The sequence below is a fragment of the Syngnathus scovelli genome, chromosome 1, assembly GCF_024217435.2.
Source record: "Syngnathus scovelli strain Florida chromosome 1, RoL_Ssco_1.2, whole genome shotgun sequence".
NCBI classification, from domain to species: domain Eukaryota; kingdom Metazoa; phylum Chordata; class Actinopteri; order Syngnathiformes; family Syngnathidae; genus Syngnathus; species Syngnathus scovelli.
This window is the reverse complement of record NC_090847.1, coordinates 15742287-15762833: the sequence shown is the minus strand read 5'-3', so window position 1 is coordinate 15762833 and position 20547 is coordinate 15742287. Positions and strand designations below refer to the sequence as shown.

General features: G+C 39.5%; 1 protein-coding gene and 1 long non-coding RNA gene across 10 annotated transcripts in view; both read left to right on the top strand.

Annotated features, from left to right (window-relative positions):
• The window catches only part of htr4 (5-hydroxytryptamine receptor 4), a 69903-nt gene that overhangs the window by 25091 nt on the left and 24265 nt on the right, over positions 1–20547 (top strand). For 5 of the 6 annotated variants that reach the window (XR_007485293.2, XR_007485304.2, XM_049737459.2 and 2 more), the window contains exons 2-4: positions 5802–5880; positions 13851–13964; positions 17066–17266. Coding sequence is in view for 4 of the 6 variants with exons in the window: in XM_049737459.2 (XP_049593416.1) it covers positions 5825–5880; positions 13851–13964; positions 17066–17266 (371 nt within the window). In the remaining 2 variants the exon portion in view is untranslated. The remainder of the gene's footprint in view (positions 1–5801; positions 5881–13850; positions 13965–17065; positions 17267–20547) is intronic. The other variant, XM_068651267.1, reaches the window with a different exon arrangement.
• On the top strand, positions 1389–4835 carry LOC137840720 (uncharacterized). Of its 4 annotated transcripts, XR_011087655.1 has the most exons (5): positions 1389–1496; positions 2203–2330; positions 2920–3069; positions 3142–3228; positions 4304–4835. It is a non-coding gene; the product is annotated as an uncharacterized lncRNA (long non-coding RNA). The 4 variants fall into 4 exon arrangements; XR_011087653.1 differs by having other exon boundaries at positions 2203–2307; positions 2920–3228; XR_011087652.1 differs by having other exon boundaries at positions 2920–3228.

Sequence of the window (20547 nt, the reverse complement as noted above, 5' to 3'; positions counted from 1 at the left end):
TATTCCAACCAAGCCAATCATTCACACACACATAATAACAGATTTCTGATGGCTACTTGTGGGGCCCTCCGTATGGATCTAAAGTTGTCTTGGTTATTCCAACCAAGCCAATCATTCACACACACATAATAACAGATTTCTGATAGCTACTTGTGGGGCCCTCCGTATGGATCGAAGGTTGTCTCATGTTTTTAGATCATATTTTGGTTATGGACATTATGGAGGCTGATTATATTACAGCTATAGTTCCACACATCCTCAACAGTTAAACGGCTAAAGTGTCATGCTCAAGGATGCTCCACTACATCCATAAAGATGCTGTTATAGGACCTGATTAGACATCCAGAACTGACTGGAACACTTTAGTTAGAAAAGCTTGTTTGGTTTTGGGGACTAACTTCACATGATTTAACTATACAGGTCTTGAGTCTGTCATTTGTGGTGTCTGTATGATGTTGGTAAGTTATTTGTGGTTTTAATTCCAGGTGACAGGCTCTCAGGCTCCTGTTGATGGTGCGCTGCCTGAATCAGCCAGAACTTGGCAGGACTCTGACCCTGATGATAACATCAAACAAGATGCCAGCCAACAGGTAACATTCAGTTAGACTTTGTTGTAAGAAATAAACTTTGTAGACCTTTTCTTGTTCTCTTAATTTACAGCTTTTAGTTGGAAAGCTGTTCTTTAGTCAGAAGGTACCTTAAACAGCATTCAGCCAACCATTGGATCACACGGTTTTAGTGGTTCTCCTCATAGAGCCCAAACGAACCAGTGGCACACACACCTATAGATGGATTGTTGAAACATGCGTCCATGGGTGTCCAACCAAGCCAATCATTCACACACACATAACAGATTTGTGATGGCTACTTGTGGGGCCCTCCGTATGGATCGAAAGTTGTCTTGGTTATTCCAACCAAGCCAATCATTCACACACACATAATAACAGATTTCTGATGGCTACTTGTGGGGCCCTCCGTATGGATCTAAAGTTGTCTTGGTTATTCCAACCAAGCCAATCATTCACACACACATAATAACAGATTTCTGATAGCTACTTGTGGGGCCCTCCGTATGGATCGAAGGTTGTCTCATGTTTTTAGATCATATTTTGGTTATGGACATTATGGAGGCTGATTATATTACAGCTATAGTTCCACACATCCTCAACAGTTAAACGGCTAAAGTGTCATGCTCAAGGATGCTCCACTACATCCATAAAGATGCTGTTATAGGACCTGATTAGACATCCAGAACTGACTGGAACACTTTAGTTAGAAAAGCTTGTTTGGTTTTGGGGACTAACTTCACATGATTTAACTATACAGGTCTTGAGTCTGTCATTTGTGGTGTCTGTATGATGTTGGTAAGTTATTTGTGGTTTTAATTCCAGGTGACAGGCTCTCAGGCTCCTGTTGATGGTGCGCTGCCTGAATCAGCCAGAACTTGGCAGGACTCTGACCCTGATGATAACATCAAACAAGATGCCAGCCAACAGGTAACATTCAGTTAGACTTTGTTGTAAGAAATAAACTTTGTAGACCTTTTCTTGTTCTCTTAATTTACAGCTTTTAGTTGGAAAGCTGTTCTTTAGTCAGAAGGTACCTTAAACAGCATTCAGCCAACCATTGGATCACACGGTTTTAGTGGTTCTCCTCATAGAGCCCAAACGAACCAGTGGCACACACACCTATAGATGGATTGTTGAAACATGCGCCCATGGGTGTCCAACCAAGCCAATCATTCACACACACATAACAGATTTGTGATGGCTACTTGTGGGGCCCTCCGTATGGATCGAAAGTTGTCTTGGTTATTCCAACCAAGCCAATCATTCACACACACATAATAACAGATTTCTGATGGCTACTTGTGGGGCCCTCCGTATTGACCGAAGGTTGTCTCATGTTTTTAGATCATATTTTGGTTATGGACATTATGGAGGCTGATTATATTACAGCTATAGTTCCACACATCCTCAACAGCAAAACGGCTAAAGTGTCATGCTGAAGGATGCTCCACTACATCCATAAAGATGCTGTTATAGGACCTGATTAGACATCAGGGCTGACTGGAACACTTTAGTTAGAAAAGCTTGTTTGGTTTTGGGGACTAACTTCACATGATTTAACTATACAGGTCTTGAGTCTGTCATTTGTGGTGTCTGTATGATGTTGGTAAGTTATTTGTGGTTTTAATTCCAGGTGACAGGCTCTCAGGCTCCTGTTGACGGTGCGCTGCCTGAACCAGCCAGAACTTGGCAGGACTCTGACCCTGATGATAACATCAAACAAGATGCCAGCCAACGGGTAACATTCAGTGCGACTTTGTTGTAAGAAATAAACTTTGTAGACCTTTTCTTGTTCTCTTAGTTTACAGCTTTTAGTTGGAAAGCTGTTCTTTAGTCAGAAGGTACCTTAAACAGCATTCAGCCAACCATTGGATCACACGGTTTTAGTGGTTCTCCTCATAGAGCCCAAACGAACCAGTGGCACACACACCTATAGATGGATTGTTGAAACATGCGCCCATGGGTGTCCAACCAAGCCAATCATTCACACACACATAGCAGATTTCTGATGGCTACTTGTGGGGCCCTCCGTATGGATCTAAGGTTGTCATGGTTATTCCAACCAAGCCAATCATTCACACACACATAACAGATTTCTGAAATATGGTTTCTTGTGGCTTCTTTGTTGTAAATTTTGGAGCCTTTTCCATGTTTTATATGTAAAATTTCCTGTGATATAAGGTTTTGGCATATTTCAGAGGATGTGTACAGCACCGGTCGTCTACCAGTTAAGATATTGGACAGAAATTTTAATTATTTTGAGCAAAGAAATTCTAGTCTTTATATTAATACAGCATATAAGAGTAGCTTGCAGAAACTAACAACACATTTCTTTTAATTCCCTCCATAGAGCTATCAATTATCAAAGGAGTTTCTCAAAGTGGACTACTCAGACAGTGATGATACTGACAATGATTCCCAAAAGGACTGCTCTGTACCTCTGCAAATCAATCTGCTCAAAACAAGAGTATATTAAATTTGACCAAGCATTCTTATACAGGTGCAGTTAATTTTTGTTTTAGAATATTGCTATACTGTGTTTTTTTTCTGTACTTAAAAATCATCATTTCAGATGGGCTGATCCCAGAAGTGATAGAAGTGACCTCTTGTACCTCCGCATCTCGTGGCCCAAGTAATGAAAAGTCTGCCAAAAAGGGAGGTGAGTTTAGAGTAATCCTTTTCAATATATAACTTTATCACAGTTGCTTTTAAATTGCCCAATTGTTACTACTGTATCAGTATCTAATTATCCTCACATATGCTGCTTACTAAGATTTAGATGACCCAAGCAAGATATATTAAACACCACTTGACTTTTTTTCTTAGACATGTAAGGTCTAAACTTTTGAATTTTGTCATAAAATGAAAATTGACCCATCCTTTCTCATGTGAGTTACAGGTCATTGCTAACCTTGATTATATGTGAGATGTTTGTTTACATCTATTTTTAAATAGAGGTAATGTATACATGACACATTTACCTCAAAAGAGAGAAAGAAAAATTGCTCTAGATTAACCTATTAGTGAATATGCAAATTCACACATTGTCACACCAAGGCAGATACCATTCTTATACAGCTTGCATTTAATTTTTTACACACTATATATTTCCAAATTTACTTTTATCATCTTTGTTTGTCCATGTGTAGCACGTTATCAAAGCAAATTCCCCATACATGTAAAACACTGTCTGAAAAAAGTTTTTCTCTGATTTTTATTTTTTATTTTCCCTGATTTTGCAACAACTTGTATCTGTTCTTAATGGTTTTGTCAGAGAAATGGTGCATCCCAATGTGCTGCCATGGTGGAGTTTGACTGCCTGTGCAACCTCTGTAGGGTCCAGGAATTGCTTCATCTACCAGCAGTGACATTCTGGTCAAATGCAAAACTGCTTAAAAGTAATCAAGAAAATGAGAGACCTCTTTCCCCCACCACCAAAACTGGGGGCATTCTAATGTTACCCTTTTGTGCATCTATTTTTAATTTTGTTAATATCAAAACAGCTGACACTGAAGACCACCTAGCAACTTAAATGACCGGATTAATATCTCAGATATTAACTGATTTACTTATGTCTATTGTAGGCTCATCACTGTTGACAAAGATAGTTGACGTTATAAAATATCTCATTTGAATTATATTGTCGGATAATTGTACATAAAGTGAATGTATTCTTTATGCAATTTTGTTCTAATTAAGTTGTAAACTAAAAAGTGCTCTTCCTATGCCCTTAGGTAACGGAAAAGTTGTGAAAAGAAGCTGGACCCCAGAGGAATGTGCTGCAGTAAATAAACATTCAAGGAAGTATATATTGACAAATCAGGTTCCTGGTAAGCTTGACTGCGAGAGATGCATTGCTGCAGAACCACAAGCACCGAGCTGTTAAGTACTTTGTCAAAAAGAGAATAACCACCATGAGGAGAAAATATGAGTGAAACAGCTTCCCTTAACAGAGATAGAAACACATGGCTGGTCCTGTTTCACCATTTGTTCACTATTTGTTTGTGATTTTTTTTATGCTCCACTTCTCCTGTTCGTAAATGTTAGATTAAATAAGTTCCTTTATTCATTGGCTACATTTGTAATGTGTCCATTTAAAATTTTGACTCGACAATTATTACTTGTAAATCCTGTGTACTTTATAGTTAGCTAAAATGCAGAATTTAAATATTTTAAAATGTACCAATATGACTGAACAAATTGAAGAATATTAAGACTGTGACCAAGGAAAATGGACCAGAATCTGAATAAAGACTTCAGAATGTATTTTAGAATGCACATTTCAATGTATATCTAGTATATTTAGCCAGATGAAAGTATTAATAACACTAACAAAATTTTTAGGTTTTCTCAAATGATTAAGTCCACACAAATGCATGTTTGGGTTAGATTAGGGTTGGGGTTGAACTTGATAGATCCTCTTTATAAAGGCAGACCTAACAAGTCTTAAATCTTAACAGCAAGCTCCATAACTGGCTAAAAAAATAATGTGTGTATAGGTAGACCTCTTAAGGTTGAAATATTAAAAGCGATCCCCATAACTGACTAAAAATCTCATGTGTGTAAAGGTGGACCCCGCAAAGCCGGAATGTTAGAAACAGGCCCCAGATATGACTGAAAAACTGACATGAAAAAAAAAGTTTCAAATTGTGTTTATTGAAAGTGATTTTTAGTAACAAGATTTTTTTTGGGAGTTGCCTGATTTTTTTCATAGTTCTTGGACCACTAGAAAGGGTGGACCCCAGAACTCGGTAAATTAAGTTGGGTCCTGCAGAGGGAGGTTAACAAGGATGTGTGTGTGTGTGTGTGTGTGTGTGTGTGTGTGTGTGTGTGTGTGTGTGTGTGTGTGTGTGTGTATGCGTGTGTGTGCGTGTGCACGTGGGTGTGTGGTTGTGAGTGTGTGTATGCACGTGAGTGTGTGCGCGTGTGGGTGTTTGAACATGACATATCATTGAATTAGATAGCTAGCCATACTGTAATTGAGAAGACAGATGTTCAGCATTTGTTTCATAGCGAGCATCACTTCATTAAACATGCGAGATTTGGTTAAAAAAAACAAACAGATAATTTGTGGTGCCAAATCATCCGTTTAATCTGCGTTGATCTTTGTTAAATGTGACATTTGCTTGTGCTTTTCTGTCATGAAAAAAATTCAAATGGGGGTAATTCCTGTCCATCATCATGATGGTGATGATGATGATTAATTTATTAATAAATTTGTCATTTCTGCAGGGCTTCTCTGTATTTATGGTCACATGAGTATCAGCCCTTCAGGCCACATGCTGGTGATGGAGGAGCTTTTCACTGACAGGTGAGTACACGTACGAGTACACGTACATAAATAAATGAATAAATAGAATGTCCATCCATCCATTTACTGAACCGCTTTTCCTCTCGAGGATCGCGGGTGGGCTGGGGCCTATCTCAGCGGTTTCTGGGAAGTATACGGGGTATACACTGAACTGGTTACCGGCCAATTGCAGGGCACATATAGCCAAACAACCATTCCCATTTACAGTGCTCAATTCACCTACCATGCATGTTTTCGCAATGTGTAACGGGAGAAAATCCACATAGGCAAGGTAACTTGAGAAAACCCACATAGGCAAGGGGAGAACATTCAAGGCCGGAGCCCAGAATCAAACCCATGAACTCTGCACAGTGAGGCGGATGTTTTAATCACATTCCAAATTGTACAAGCTCAGTTAGAGCAATAGCTGTTTATTTAAAAAAAGATTTTTTATTTTATTCATTTCATTTGATCTGTGTACTTCATACTGTGTATCCGCTGCATATATATTTTTTGTTATTATATAACTGTTATTTGTTGTGAAAAGAACCATTGTGCTGACCTCACGAATGCTGTGTGCGCTTTCATAGAGCTTTTCTGTCTCTTTGTACACTTTGCAAAACCTCCTTCAGCCTGCAGCTTGTTTTGCTTAAAAGATGGCTGCAATCATGGCATCGTTTTGTATTTATTTATCTGCAGACCGCTCTGGCTCACGCGCAATTCAGCATAATGATGAAGATGGAAAAAATATGTGATAAAGACACATCAGTTTTCAAAGAGAACAGTGCATGTTTTATTTGGGTTAAAGTTTTATCTTTTCTATTTTCATTATTTCTGTGGAGGAAAAAAAATCCTCATGACTTCAATATGTTCAGTATATATATATCTGGTATGAAACCTTAATTTAAAATCTTAAACCTGGCTTGAAACCTAAACTTGAAACCCATATCTCATCCTAAAAGGTATTCCTAAAAGGTTGCAAGCAGTTGCAAATAGTTGCAAACAGGTTATTCCTGTCACAAAGAAATTTCGAACAATTTGCTGTTAATTGAGTAGTCTGCCTTTCAAGAAAAAGTGATACACAATTTTGTTCACACTGTCGGAGGCTACTTTACTCCAAAAATATGCATACTATATGTTTAGGAGCTGCTTTGTCAAAGGACAATGTCCTCCCTAAGGTATTAGCTTTACCATATGTTATATATATATATGTTATATTTTACAATTATGATCCTTTTCTCCTGTGCTGTGGCATAATCATTTAAGGATTTTTTTTTTTCAGATTTGATTTACATGCAAAACTCCCATGCACATTTTTTTTTTTTAAGTGGTAAATGCCTTTGCAATTGGCAAGATTAAGTCAATGGCTGTGTCCGTGCTTTGCATCTACAAGGAGTCAGCACATTTGAAAGGCAAAATTCTAAACATAGAAAAAGGGAAAAAAAAAGTATGTCAGTGCCTGATATGTGTCTGCATACCCCTCAGAAAGGGTAGTGGGGTCCCTGTCCTTTTGACCTCCAGCCTATTCTGAAACCCCAACCCTATCTTAATACCCTATGTTGAAATCATAATATAGCCTTAAACGCCCACTCAAAAACATTATTTTAAAGCCTACTTAGACCTCAGGCACTACAATCCCAGTACTGGTCTGCCTGAGCAATAAGAAGCATAATACTTGCAATAATACGAATCAAAGGATTCCGGTGAGTGCTACTAGTGTAGCCAAGTAGGTAACGGCATATTAGCACTTTCTGTTTTTCTCCCGGATTCATCATTTCGTCTTTTTCTCCATGTTTACCTTCTCCTTGCTCTCCCGCCTTGGGGATTCTGGCTTTTCCGAATGACTGCTCCTGACGGGAAAGTTGTGTGTTGACTCAGACAGTGCATCATTAGGGCCCGGGTACAAGGTGCCAAGAGTCTCTTGAAATTGCTTTGTTTCTCCTTCGTTATTTCCCCGCATCCACCACTGTGGAATTTTTCCTAACTCAGCCCCTGAAGCTAGTTTGACTTAGAAAAATGGAATTTGGTAGGCATGGAAATCATGTGAAGACTCACAAAAAAAAATAATCTCTATAAATCTTGCTGTAAAATGCACAGAAAGTCGGCTATTTTGCTTTCTTGTTCAATTCAGTTTCTGAAGGTCCTGCAAAGGCAAGCCCTTAGTTGAATTTTTTTCTACTACCAAATTTGATCCTCATGTATTCCACTGAGGAATGACAATAAATTTGTGATGCAATTTGGTTGTCATGAAAAAAGTCAGAAGAAACCAGGTTGTAAATTATACTAATAAATTGCACAGGATGTCCACCATTTTGGTTTGAAGCAGCCATTTCATAGTCCATCCAGTCATTTCCAGGGAGCCTTCAAAGTTAAACCTATCGTATGGATTTCAGCCAGTTGCACCCAAATGTTAACCATCTATACTCGACAGGTGGATGACACTAAATTGACGGGAATTTTCATTTTTGCCATTGCATGTGGGCAAACTATAATAATCCGCCACAAAACCCTAAACTGCAACTTCTGCCTTTTGAAGCTGTTTGTAATGTAAATTCTTCTATTTGCTAAATTATTGGCTGTCCTCCCACTTATTTGTCAAGTGTGAGAGACAAAGAGTGTTCAGAAGGCCCCTTGGGCAATAATGACTGCGATTACCTGGAGACAAACTCAATTGATTTTTTTACGACTTGTAAATAAAAAGTCATCCTGAAGCGTTTCTATTTCAACTTGAGTTGAAAAAATCGACACGACTGAATGTTAAATTCAAATAAAAACAACAGCAGCGTGGCAGAAACCCAGCCTTTGTTATTTGATAATTGCCTTCCACTACATTTGATTCAACTCGCAGCCGAAATCCTATTTTGCAAACATACTTTGATGAAACCCGAATCCTGTTGTAAAAAACATTCTTTAAAACCTTTGGCCTTCCACAAAATCCTAACACCGGGCTTGAAACCTTACTTTTGCTTGATATAAACTTTTTAGTGTTCGGGTAATTTTCCTCATAACAAAAGCAAATGCAAAGTGTAACCTTAATTTTTCCACCCTGTATAATTTCTAATTAACTAACTAACTAACTAACTAACTAACTAACTAACTAACTAACTAACTAACTAACTAACTAACTAACTAACTAACTAACTAACTAACTAACTAACTAACTAACTAACTAACTAACTAACTAACTAATTTATTAATCAATTAATCAAATATAAGACTTAGTATATTTAAAAGAGATTGATTAGAAATTATACATACTTATATTATAAGGGTATATGGTCATTGTGATTGCCAGATTTATTCAATTATCTGGGTTTGCTGTTAGTTTGTCTGTCATTTTCAACATGAAAGCACAGGAAAAACATTCCAGTATTTTTTTTCCATCATGTCCAATGCGCCCCAAGCGTGACGCAAGTAAATGATGTCCTCAGATGTGATTGATTGGCTTGATTGAGGATGATTGTGCCGTGAAACGACTTAAAGTGGGACGTTTATTTTCATTTCACAATGTGTTTTTGGGTTGCTGTAAAACAAAACAAAAAAACACCCAAAAGAACGAGCAGCAGCGTTGTTGCAACATATTGGGTTAGATAAAAAAATAAAAAAAATTCTGCTTCGGTCAAAAATGATGGTGCCCCAGGATCATACAAAAGTGACTAAATTTTAAAGTACACCCAGAAAAACCAAAATAATTGTCGCCTTCTTATTCCAAAGGCAAAGGGTGTAATAAAAGTTTGTTTCCATATCACTACAAATGGAAAATGTGTCACGTGTTATTCTGCTGTTCACATGTCACGTCGGCATAAGAAAATCATTACGTTAATGCGCGCTGACAAGCTGCTCTGAGCGAAACACCGCCTGGGGTTCTCTCTCCCTGGAATTCCTTTGCAGCGTGAGTGTGTTTATCATCTCATTGATGCGGTCGCACACACAGTTGTTATGTGAAGCCGCTCGCTGGTGTGTTTTAATGAATTGGAAGGAGACGAAGATGCTCAGTGATGTGGCAAGTGACGGGAGGCACCACTTCCTACAAGATTCAAGTTCACTCATCACAGGCCAAAATGAATGTAGAACCATGTTGTCGTCTCGATTGTTTTGAATAACATTTTGTTAGAATTGTGCATGACAAACATTATATTTGGGAATTTGAGGCAAGTAATGCCCGACCACAGTCATTATATGGGACAGTGTAACAATGTGGTATAGTGTGGCAAGGATTTACGAATCACAATAAAGTCAGGGATTACTGTAGTCCCTATTTTGAGTTATTTTCTTAATGTACATTTAATATCTGATTTTGATATCTTGTCATATTTGTGTTACATGGATTGCTCTGCCCAAATTTGCCGTGGGAACAGTGTAGTAAGTTTGACTGGTGTATGCCATTTGTTTATGGACATACGTACACTTCAGATTGGGGCAAGTTGAAATGCGCACCTCAGAGCCACAAGATGTCACCGAGTAACGATACAACTGGTATTAATGTGTGTAATCAAATTCGGTGTAAGTCGGAACAGTCCATAAATAAAAAAAGAGCAATTCCTTACCTTTATTCCTGTGGTTGATGATAATGCACGTGCGAGAGAGAAATGACTCAACCCCCATTTATGTATTTGTTTTTTTATTCATTCATTTTGGGTGAGTGAGAAGTAGATGTAGGATCAATTTGCAGCTGAGTGGTTGGACATATGATATTGTACTGCGGTCATCAGATAAGAAATAATGTAGTTTAAAATACATTATGCTTGCACTGCATCAACCTACACTATCTTAATGCATACAAAGAGCAAAGAGGTGTTTGTTTCCAAAAATCATTGTCATAGGTATTGTTGCACGGGATACCGGTACCAGTACCGTACATCTATATTTCGATGTTGAAAATGGTTCAATGCCATTTATTTTTAGCACCGGTAATTAAAAAACAAAAAAAAGGCGGCTCGCCAACTCTGTCTTAAAGGCAAGTATATATACACGCAAAGCCGCCTGTGTATGCATACATAAAGATTAAGCAAAACTAGGTATATTAAATCTATAACCACTTTAAAACTCTAATTTTGGTATAAAATTCTAATCCTAAACTTGACTTCAAACCCCAATTTCAAGGTTAAGGGTCAGGGTTGGCTCTTGTTTGAATCTTTATTTGCCGTTCTAATCTTGTTAAAACCCTTATTTGAAACGGTTATCTTTGCTTCAAGCCATTTTGGCATTGGTCCCTAATCTGAAACCCTAACCTATGTATAAAACCCCACTACATTCCTATTATAATAACAATTCAATGCAGTTTCCTAGTGACAGAGTTTCATTGTAATGTGGTTGGAATGAAAATAATCTCCTGTAGTAATTTATTTTGACATGGTCCATCATTACAAGGCACAAATCTGAAAGTCAAATTTCAGGCAATCGATGAGCTCTCATGTGATGACGCCCTTTCTTTTCCTTTCCTTTCCTCTCCTCTTTTGTCCAATCCTCCCCTCTCCTCTCCTGTCCTATATTCTTCTGACCTGTCCATTATCATTCCAACTCTCTTACTAGCAACACGTGTAGCAAGGTGTCAAACCAAGGATAATGTATGAACAATGAGTGTTACAGACTACCTTTCATTCTAGCCTTAATTTAAAAATCATCAACCCTGAATCCTAATTTTTAATCTTAACTTTTGTTTCAAATCTAAAATCTCTCTTCAAACCCTCCTTTGGAACCTTAACCTTTGTTCAAAGCAGTGACCTTGGCTTGAATCTCTAGTTTGAAATTCTACCCCTTGTTTAAAGCAATGGTTTGTATCCTATTCTAAAATCATAACCCATGACAAGAAATCTAATGTCATAGCCTAACCTTTTGTTGAAAACCCTAAACCTGGATTGTACTTGTACCCTACTTGGGAATGCTAATCTATTTTGGAATGGTTCCTCAAGGGTTTATGGGGAAATGATAATAATTTACAGTATCACGGCATGAAAATGACTTCATATTAATCTCACACAAGGTGGTGTTTAACAATGTGGCAGCACAGCATGCTCTCACAGTTGTCAATCATTCCTGCTATTCCAACTGAGCTTCATTACGGATCCCCATGGAGGTTTTAAAGATTAGGATTCCAATTTTTTAAATTGTGTTCATTGACCTGTGGCGTCGATGAGCCACACAATTCTGACAAAGATAACGGTAATTTTTATGTAGTTATATCTGCCAAACATGGGATGACGTCTACTGTCAGGCTCATATAATTTAAAGGAATGTAATTTCTGGACTATAAACCACACCTGAATATGAGGCGCACCAGCTAAAATTAGGGGAAAATTCTCTTTTGTTCATATATAAACCCCACTGGACTATAAGCTGCAGGTGTTTTAATGTTTAATTTTCATATATAAGAGAAAATGCACGAATCATACAATATAATAAAAATAATGAAAATCATAAAAAATCCATAGATAGGATACACTGGACTACAAGCCACAAGGTTAAAAGCTTGTGCAAAAAGTAGCGTCTTATAGTCCAGAAAATACGGTCATTATTTCTAATTCGTCTTTTTGGTTTAAATTAATATAGTTTCTCATAGCAGACCAAGCCTTAAAGTCATGTTATTTGCTGGTTTATACATGATCCATGTTTAAATCCCAAAAGGCCTTTTCACACAATATCCCAAAATTGTACTTAAGTAACCGAAATGTTACTTAAGAACACACGACCGACTCAAAGGCCAAGGGCCAGATGCCACCCGCTACACCATTATATGTGACCCACAAAAGAAAATTAGCTTCTTGCTAAAATCTGTGTCAAAACTTGAAACCAAAATCCTCATTTGAAGCCCTACTGTGAGACCCTAACGCTGACTACATTGAACCCTTCACCTTAGCTGAAACCCTGATCGAATACAATGACTTGCACTTTACCCTTTTATAATTCATACGATTCCTTCTTTTGTGGACATAAAGTCAAAGTTAAAAATCAAACTAAAACAGACAAAAAAGCAGGTGGTAGTGCTTAAAGTTGACCTTTAATGACGATCCGTTCTGCTGATTCAGCAACAACAGAAAAGCCGACGCTGGACATTGTCAAGGGGCAGAGAATTTGTGGCGCTATCGAAATAAATGGATTGCCTCATTCTTGAGTGTTTTTACAAAACCTCGTGGGCAGCGGGAAACAATAAAATCTCGCTTTTGGCATTTGGCGCAGCTCGTGTTTAACATGACTAATACACCGCAGGTCAGAGGCCCCCGCTCACGCTCTCCGGCGAGGCCAACACTCGACTTTCCAGCCCGAGCGAGGCTCAACGAACGACACGTGCATGCGCTTTGAGCAGTGCCATAAACAGAGCAACAAAAGTGCACCAAACATGACACTTTAATGAGCCTCTTATTGCCGCCACTTCTTTTGAAGTCCATTTTCAAACTGGTTTTATATTGGTTTGACCTGCAGACCATACTTCAAATGGATCTGAATCATTGTATCTCGTCTCTTGCACATGAAGTTGGTCCATCTTTAAATCCCTATAACACTGGGTTAAACCCTTATTTGAAACCCTAAACCCTTATTTTTAAAGCCATAACTCTAGTTTCATAACCCAATTTACTTTTGTGACACCGGCTTGAAAAGTTATACACTATACTACACTACACTACACTACACTACACTACACTACACTACACTACACTACACTACACTACAATTCCAAATATATCTATTTATTTTACTCATTTCGCCAGCTTGTGGATTTCATATTGCATGCAATATTCATGCAATAGTCTGTCATTGATGGATGTAAGGAGAACTCCGCCTCTGCCAAAAATGATCCAACTTTAAATCCTTAACCATCACCTTCATCCTTAATGCAGTCTTATGCAATACTCGAAAGTCTATTTTCAAATCTATTTTGTAAATTAGTTCTGGGTTTCACACACACACACACGCATACGCACACACGCATACCCACACACACGCACAGACACACAAAGAGTTGAATTTACCTGTTTGTGTTGTTCTCTCTGTAGCAACAGCATGCCAAAGCGGATATCGCTCATCTGCTTCCTGTCTTTGGTCATGGCGATGAGCATCCTGGGAAACCTACTGGTCATGGTGGCCGTCTGCAAGGACAGGCAACTCAGGTACCCCACCGTTTCATTTAGAATGTTTTTTTTTTTTTTTTTACCTTGGTGATAGCAGCGTCATGCTTTTGGACTGATTTCCTTAAACCAAAAATGAGGCCTTGGGTCAAAGTGGATTGGATTATGAACAGTTAAAGGGCCTCTGTTTTGGTAGACGGGTGCGCTCGGCATTGAAACAGGCCTAACTTTATTTCGATACTGGTTGCAAATTTATTCTCGCCTCTTTGGCCAAAAATGCCCGATAGGACTTGACAGCACCTCCTTGACAATAGAGGTATATGAATGAAACATGATCCACTCAGATTCAGTGTCTCCTGACTTTCTCGTGATGTTGCTGAAGTTGAATGATCGGAATGATTGGTTGACACCTCCACCCTTCTCTCATCCCGAGTCTACAAAATATGCGTCCGCAAATCCACAAACATGACCACAAAGGTGTCCTGGTGCCAAGTGGACACCCTTATGTTTGAACATGGTGGTTGTGATGGACAATCCGTGATGAGCATAGAAGTTCAATAACAGACCCCCTTGGAATTCTGATTGGGCGCCCATTCTTCCCCGTCACATCTTACCAGGTGTCACTGTCATTGCCCACATAAGCAGTGACCTCCCTCAGCAAAACAATGGCGTCTCCAGAAGGAGTGCTGTCCAACTCCCCGTCCGAGCCAGTTGTTCCCAGGTTCCAATAGTTGTGTTAAAGTCACTGAGCATGACCAGATCAGGCTCCTGGCCTGCCACAGAGGTGACATTGCACATCCCTAGAGCTCACTTCTGTTGCCAAGGTCCCTGCTTCCGACCGCCACCCAGATCACATTGCATTTGACCGCCTTGGCCTCTGGAAAACATAATCCAATTTTTTCGCTCATATTAGGGCTCTTTTGAGCCATGCTTTGTCTGGTTCTTCACCTAGAACCTGTTTCTCATGTGTGACCACACGCAAACCTCCCCACCCCGATAAGGTGATCATGGAGGGGAAAATGCCTGTAAACATTATTATAATGTCACAAAGAAGAACATTAAAATGAAAGGAATTGACTACATACATTAATTAGGGCTGCCATTAGTCCCAATACATTTGTCAATGTGATGAGTATTGGGATAATTATATCGAAACACTACGCAACGCAGAGGCTCCAAATGACCATCTGGCAATCTTTCAAGTAACTTTATATCAGGGTCACTAACGTGAGTTGCCGGTGGGCCTGTTCTAAAAACAGCTCACAAGTAAAGTTATCATTTGATGTTAATATTTGTCAAAATTTATGTAAAGTCTTCCATATTTTTTTAACTCTTTCATAACATGTTAGATCATTATGGCTAGTTATAGTGATGCATCATGAGCATGATCAGTGTCATACAAAAATATAATTATTAACAAATATATATTTCAGAAGTATGTATGAAACTGGTAGTCTTTTGCATTTGTGTGTGTGTGCGTGCATGTGTGTGTGCGTGTGTGTGTGCGTGCGTGCTTGCGTGTGTGTGCACACAAGTATAATAAGATGATTGTCCCATGGGAGAAAACTGTCACCTCCATTTTGTCTTTGTCTTAGTTCTTGTTTGGATAGCGGTCACTTCATGTCCTTGTGTGTGTGAGCGTGTGTGTGTGTGTGTGTGTGCGTGTCTGTGTGTGTGTGCGTGTGTGTGTGCGTGCGTGCGTGTATATGTGTGTGTGTACGTGCACGTATGTGTGTGCCTGCGTGTCTGTGCAAGCTTGGTTTGGAAAGCATTAAGTTAGGACATTGTCCAAAAAAAAAAAAAAAAAAATAGTATGAGTGAGTGTAAGAGTGGGTGTGCATGCTGGCAGGTGTGTGTCACGTGAAGATGAAAGTATGATTGGTGTGCACGTGTGTGTGCTTGCATGTGTGCGTGCGTCCGTGTGTGGTTGAACAAGGAGCGTGTACTTCGACGTCTGGCCTCCCCAGGGGTAGAACAATGACACACCATCTTTGTATCTTCTTCTTGCCTCATTGCCTCTTGGTCCACTGAGAAACACACATACACTTGCACAGACACACACACAGTCACACACACACCTAACACCCCCGCCCCCCACACACAGTGCACGTGTAAAAAAAGTAATACTGTCGCAAAGTGTCACAAAATAAATGAGACATCTCATGGATGACTGCTGCGAACAAAAAACATCCCTATCATTATAATTTCACCCAAAACATTCTGAGTAGCTTTTGCTTTTTTGGGGACTTTTTTATAACATCATAATAGAGATGGCAGTGAGCAAAAATTCTCCATAAGGATTGCATTTAATTGTTATTATGTTTGCATGTGTGAGTTTTGCTTTTTATTTAGTTTCAGTTATTTTTAATACAGTGGTGCCTTGTGATATGAGTTACTCGACTTAGGAGTTCTTCGAGACGCGTGCTGTCAATCAGCTTACTTTTTGCTTTGATTTGCCAGAGCAAACTTGAGCTGCAACGCTGTGTGCTGGCAGTGAAGTCGAGTCAGCTCAGTTTACAATAAACATCACTGTTGCAAATAGTTATTGAAAAAATGACTTTTATTTACTGTCAAACTAATCAACACAAAGTGAATTTCACCTCGTGAACACAAAAAGTGTTCATAGGTTAGCCTTTTAGTGTGCTTGCTTAATGCTGATTCTAAATGCAGGTATGTTGTGGTGCAGGAGTGCACAGGAAATTTTTAATGTGCTTCTGAGATGAGTGTAGCTGAGACTGTTGTTTGGCGCTCATTTTTTTCCCTGACCCATTGACATGCTGAAGATTTACAGCATATCTGGCCTGTCCGCAATCATTAAAGGGAATTTTTATCTTAATAACAATAAAGAAATGAATCTTTTGAAAAAATATAAAAATATTTTAAATGAACCTAACATTAACTCTTCTGTCTTCACAAAAAGCTGCAGTGGGTGAGTAACAAACAAAAAGTTCAATGTGGGCGTGCATTTTGTGAATAGCAGCCTTGTATTTTACATGACTCAGCATTTCAGCCTTCATGAGTCAGGGTTGCATCATTAAGAGGGCTCATTTGTTTTAAGACCCCTCTGACCTGCTCTGTATTATTAACACTGACCCAAGAATGTTTGGTGTTTAGATGATATTATTTGTGTGCGTCCAACGCAGGAAAATCAAGACCAACTACTTCATCGTATCGCTGGCTTTCGCTGACTTGCTGGTGTCGCTCCTGGTGATGCCGTTCGGTGCCATCGACCTGGTGCACCAGCAGTGGATCTACGGCGAGACCTTCTGCTTGGTGCGCACCTCGCTGGATGTGCTGCTCACCACCGCCTCCATTATGCACTTGTGCTGCATAGCCCTCGACAGGTCAGAACCAAGCTCAAGGCTCGACCACTTAGCAGATTTATACACAAATGAATACTGAGTGAAATTATGCCCAAAAAAATCTAAAGCAACTTACTGGGCAGTGTTTTTCCTTTTCTTATTTTTTTAAATATTCAAATCAAAATTGGCCTCATGCAAAATAATTCAACAGCGGTAATAGAAATAAAAGGCAATTTATACCTAAAGAAGTAACAGGTTAGCATGTCCGCCTCACGGTTCAGAAGTGTGTGGCTCTGGGCCTCCCTGTGTGGAGTTTACATGTTGTCCCCATGCATGCATGAGTTTCCTCCGGCTACTCCGCTTACCTCCCACATTCCAAAAACATGCATGATAGGCTGATTGGCCGCTCCAAATTGTTTGTAAGTGTGATTGTGAGTGTATATGTTCCTTCGTCTATGTGTGCCCTGCGACTGGCTGGCAACCAGTTCAGGGTGTCCTTTGCCTACCGCCCGAAGTCTGCTGGGATAGGCTCCAGCATGCCCGCGACCTTCGTGAGGATAAGCGATTTAGATAATGGATGGATAATTCAAGAACAAAATAAATGAATGAGTAACTTTCAATGTTCACTATGCCTCACAATGACGTTCCAAGGACACCTGCCACCCGGCTACAACCGCTGTCTGATCCCCTACATCCCCTAGACTCCTTTGACATTGACGTTATTACTGCAAAAGTAAGACAGACCTGAAAACTTATCCAGTGACAGTGGACTTCCCATAGTGAACGGTGCTCAATGACACACTTAGCCATTGGGCATGAGTAACCTCTCACTGCTGAGTGCTTTTGTTCATATTTGTGGCTATTGGGCACACAGGCGACCGACTTATTTTTCAGCCTAGTTATTACAGCCCAGTTACTCGGACCTGTTTCCTCACAAGACAGCTGGTGGCTATTTCCTATTTCCACCATTATTCGCTAGCTACACACCAAAAACGCATATTCACCACAATTCACAAAAGACTTGGATGTCATTTGAATTTCCATGTTATGTACAGTATTTTGTGTTCTTTAGGTTACTGTAACATGTGCAGATTTAATCCCCCCCAACATTAAGATGATTATGGTGTACTCAAAGACATCAAGTGTGTTTTTGCCCAAAGAAATCCAATTTTTGGGGAAACAAAAAACAAAACAAATAAATATATACATACATCAAAAGTAGCTCCAACACAATTCCTCAAACTGGAAAGTGGTATTTAGAGAGGTTGATAAAGGTACTTTAATTCTTAACTCTGACTATTTTGACCCCACAAGAGAACTGAGAACGGCTTTCCTTGGTGTAAAAAATGACTTAATGCATCATCGTTATCATTTGGAGGAGAATGCTGGTGATGATTTGAGGTCCAGATGGGTCAACGTGCAATCTGGCAAGCGGCGGTCCGACGGCCTTTCATGTGACACGTGTCACATGCGGCGTCTGTCAGACTCTGTTGGAGCGCTCACTGGGGATGACTTTTTCTCTTTGAGTGAAATGATGGATTTCAGCGGGAGCGAAAAAGCCCTTTGGTCTTTATTTATGTCATATTTTACCAAGTTGTGATGAAAACATGATGAAACACTGTTGAGTTTGTTTGACCTGTGAGGTAAGAGGCCTTGACGCTAGTGTATATCGTGCAGCTACCCGTGCATCCTCAGGCCCTGCTCTTCCCAATTTATTGAGAATTAATCGGTTTCTATTAGCCCACATGGGACCCCCGCTGCTGTCATCATAACATTGTCTCATCTTTCCTCTTGTTGCCAATTTCTTCACTATAATGTGTTTCTCGACAGTCATTCATGACAACTGTCACCTCGCACAATAGCAATAAACGGAATTGTGAGAAATCATCCACAGTCATTGCTCCAGACTAGCAATTTTTACTAGGACCGCAAAAGCACCGAATTTAAAAATTTATGAGCAGAGGAAGAAAATTTAGGGGCACACGCGATAGATGTGGCTTACAAAGTATATATTCACATTTCGCTCCATCTACTTGGTATTACGGCTAAGTAGATGCGGAAACTAGACTTTCAATTCACATTCCATTGCACAAGTTACGACATATAATGAACTAAATTTAAGTTATACAGCTTAAATACTAAAAATGTTAACTCATTTAGACTGGCAGTGCACGTTATTAAGTTAGCGGATTTCACACTGCACATCTTGGTGGGTTTCCGCGATGGGCATTCAGTCCCAGGGACAGAATGGTCTGTCCCTCCGTCACTGACAGACGCCCATTTTGAGGACAAAGGGCAAGGGACGAGAAAGATTTAATAGATAGGACGCACTCACGATGGATGGAAGGATTTTTGTTTGTCTGTCCGTGTGATCCGTTAATTGTTGTACGTGTCTTATTGAATATTATAGTGACAAAGTGTCAATTTGCACCGCTGATATAAATCTAATCATTAAGATAGCAGCTATTGAGCGAGCTGAAGTTTAATCTTCAGCTCATGTGCATTCGAGTATGACTTGCCCAAGGATAAGCCGTTATTTATTTTGTCAAAGCAACATTCTGTTATCCCGGTTTTGTTTAGGTAATAAAAGTATTTTCATCCAAAGTGTAGCAACAAAAAATATTTCATTAACAAAGTCTGGAGCCTTGACAGTAAAATTAATAAATGGAGTGTTGTCAATAACTACCACGTTGCAGCTGTTTGCGTAGCTCATCTTGTGTTTCCTTGCCATTTCCTGACGCAGGCACTGATCATGTTCCCCATCTTCTGAACCGCTGTGATGGGAATGTCCACAACTGTTAGGGGGCACAACAGTCGAGGGTGCAGGCCAGATTCTCCAATTTTAGAGGTTGTGGTTCACATTTGGTCCAGGTGTGATCCGCATTTTGTTTACAAGGTGGCCAGATGTAATCTTTAAATAGTTTACATGTGTTCCCAATGTGAGCCCCATCTAGTCAACATGTGGTCCAGATTTGTTTTTCATGTAGTGTAGATGAGCTTTACACAGTTTAGTATAGACCTGAAGTGGATGAGATGTGATCACAACAGACGTATTTCTCTTGATTTGCCGTGATTTGTGTCTAAATGTGAGATTCACCCAATCTATATTTTGTCCTGATGTGTCATTTCCCTGATTGTTGATACTTTTGTGAGTCGGCTACTCATCGCTGGTTTTTCCTGTCACAGCATGGAGAGCTTTTTAAATGAAGTCATGGAAAGCAAGACGAGACACATTAAATCAGCTCGTTTACAGCAGCTTTCACAATCAGACACAAAAGAATAGAGCGATTAGAGAATCTTCTCTTGTTCTACGGAGGCGTTGG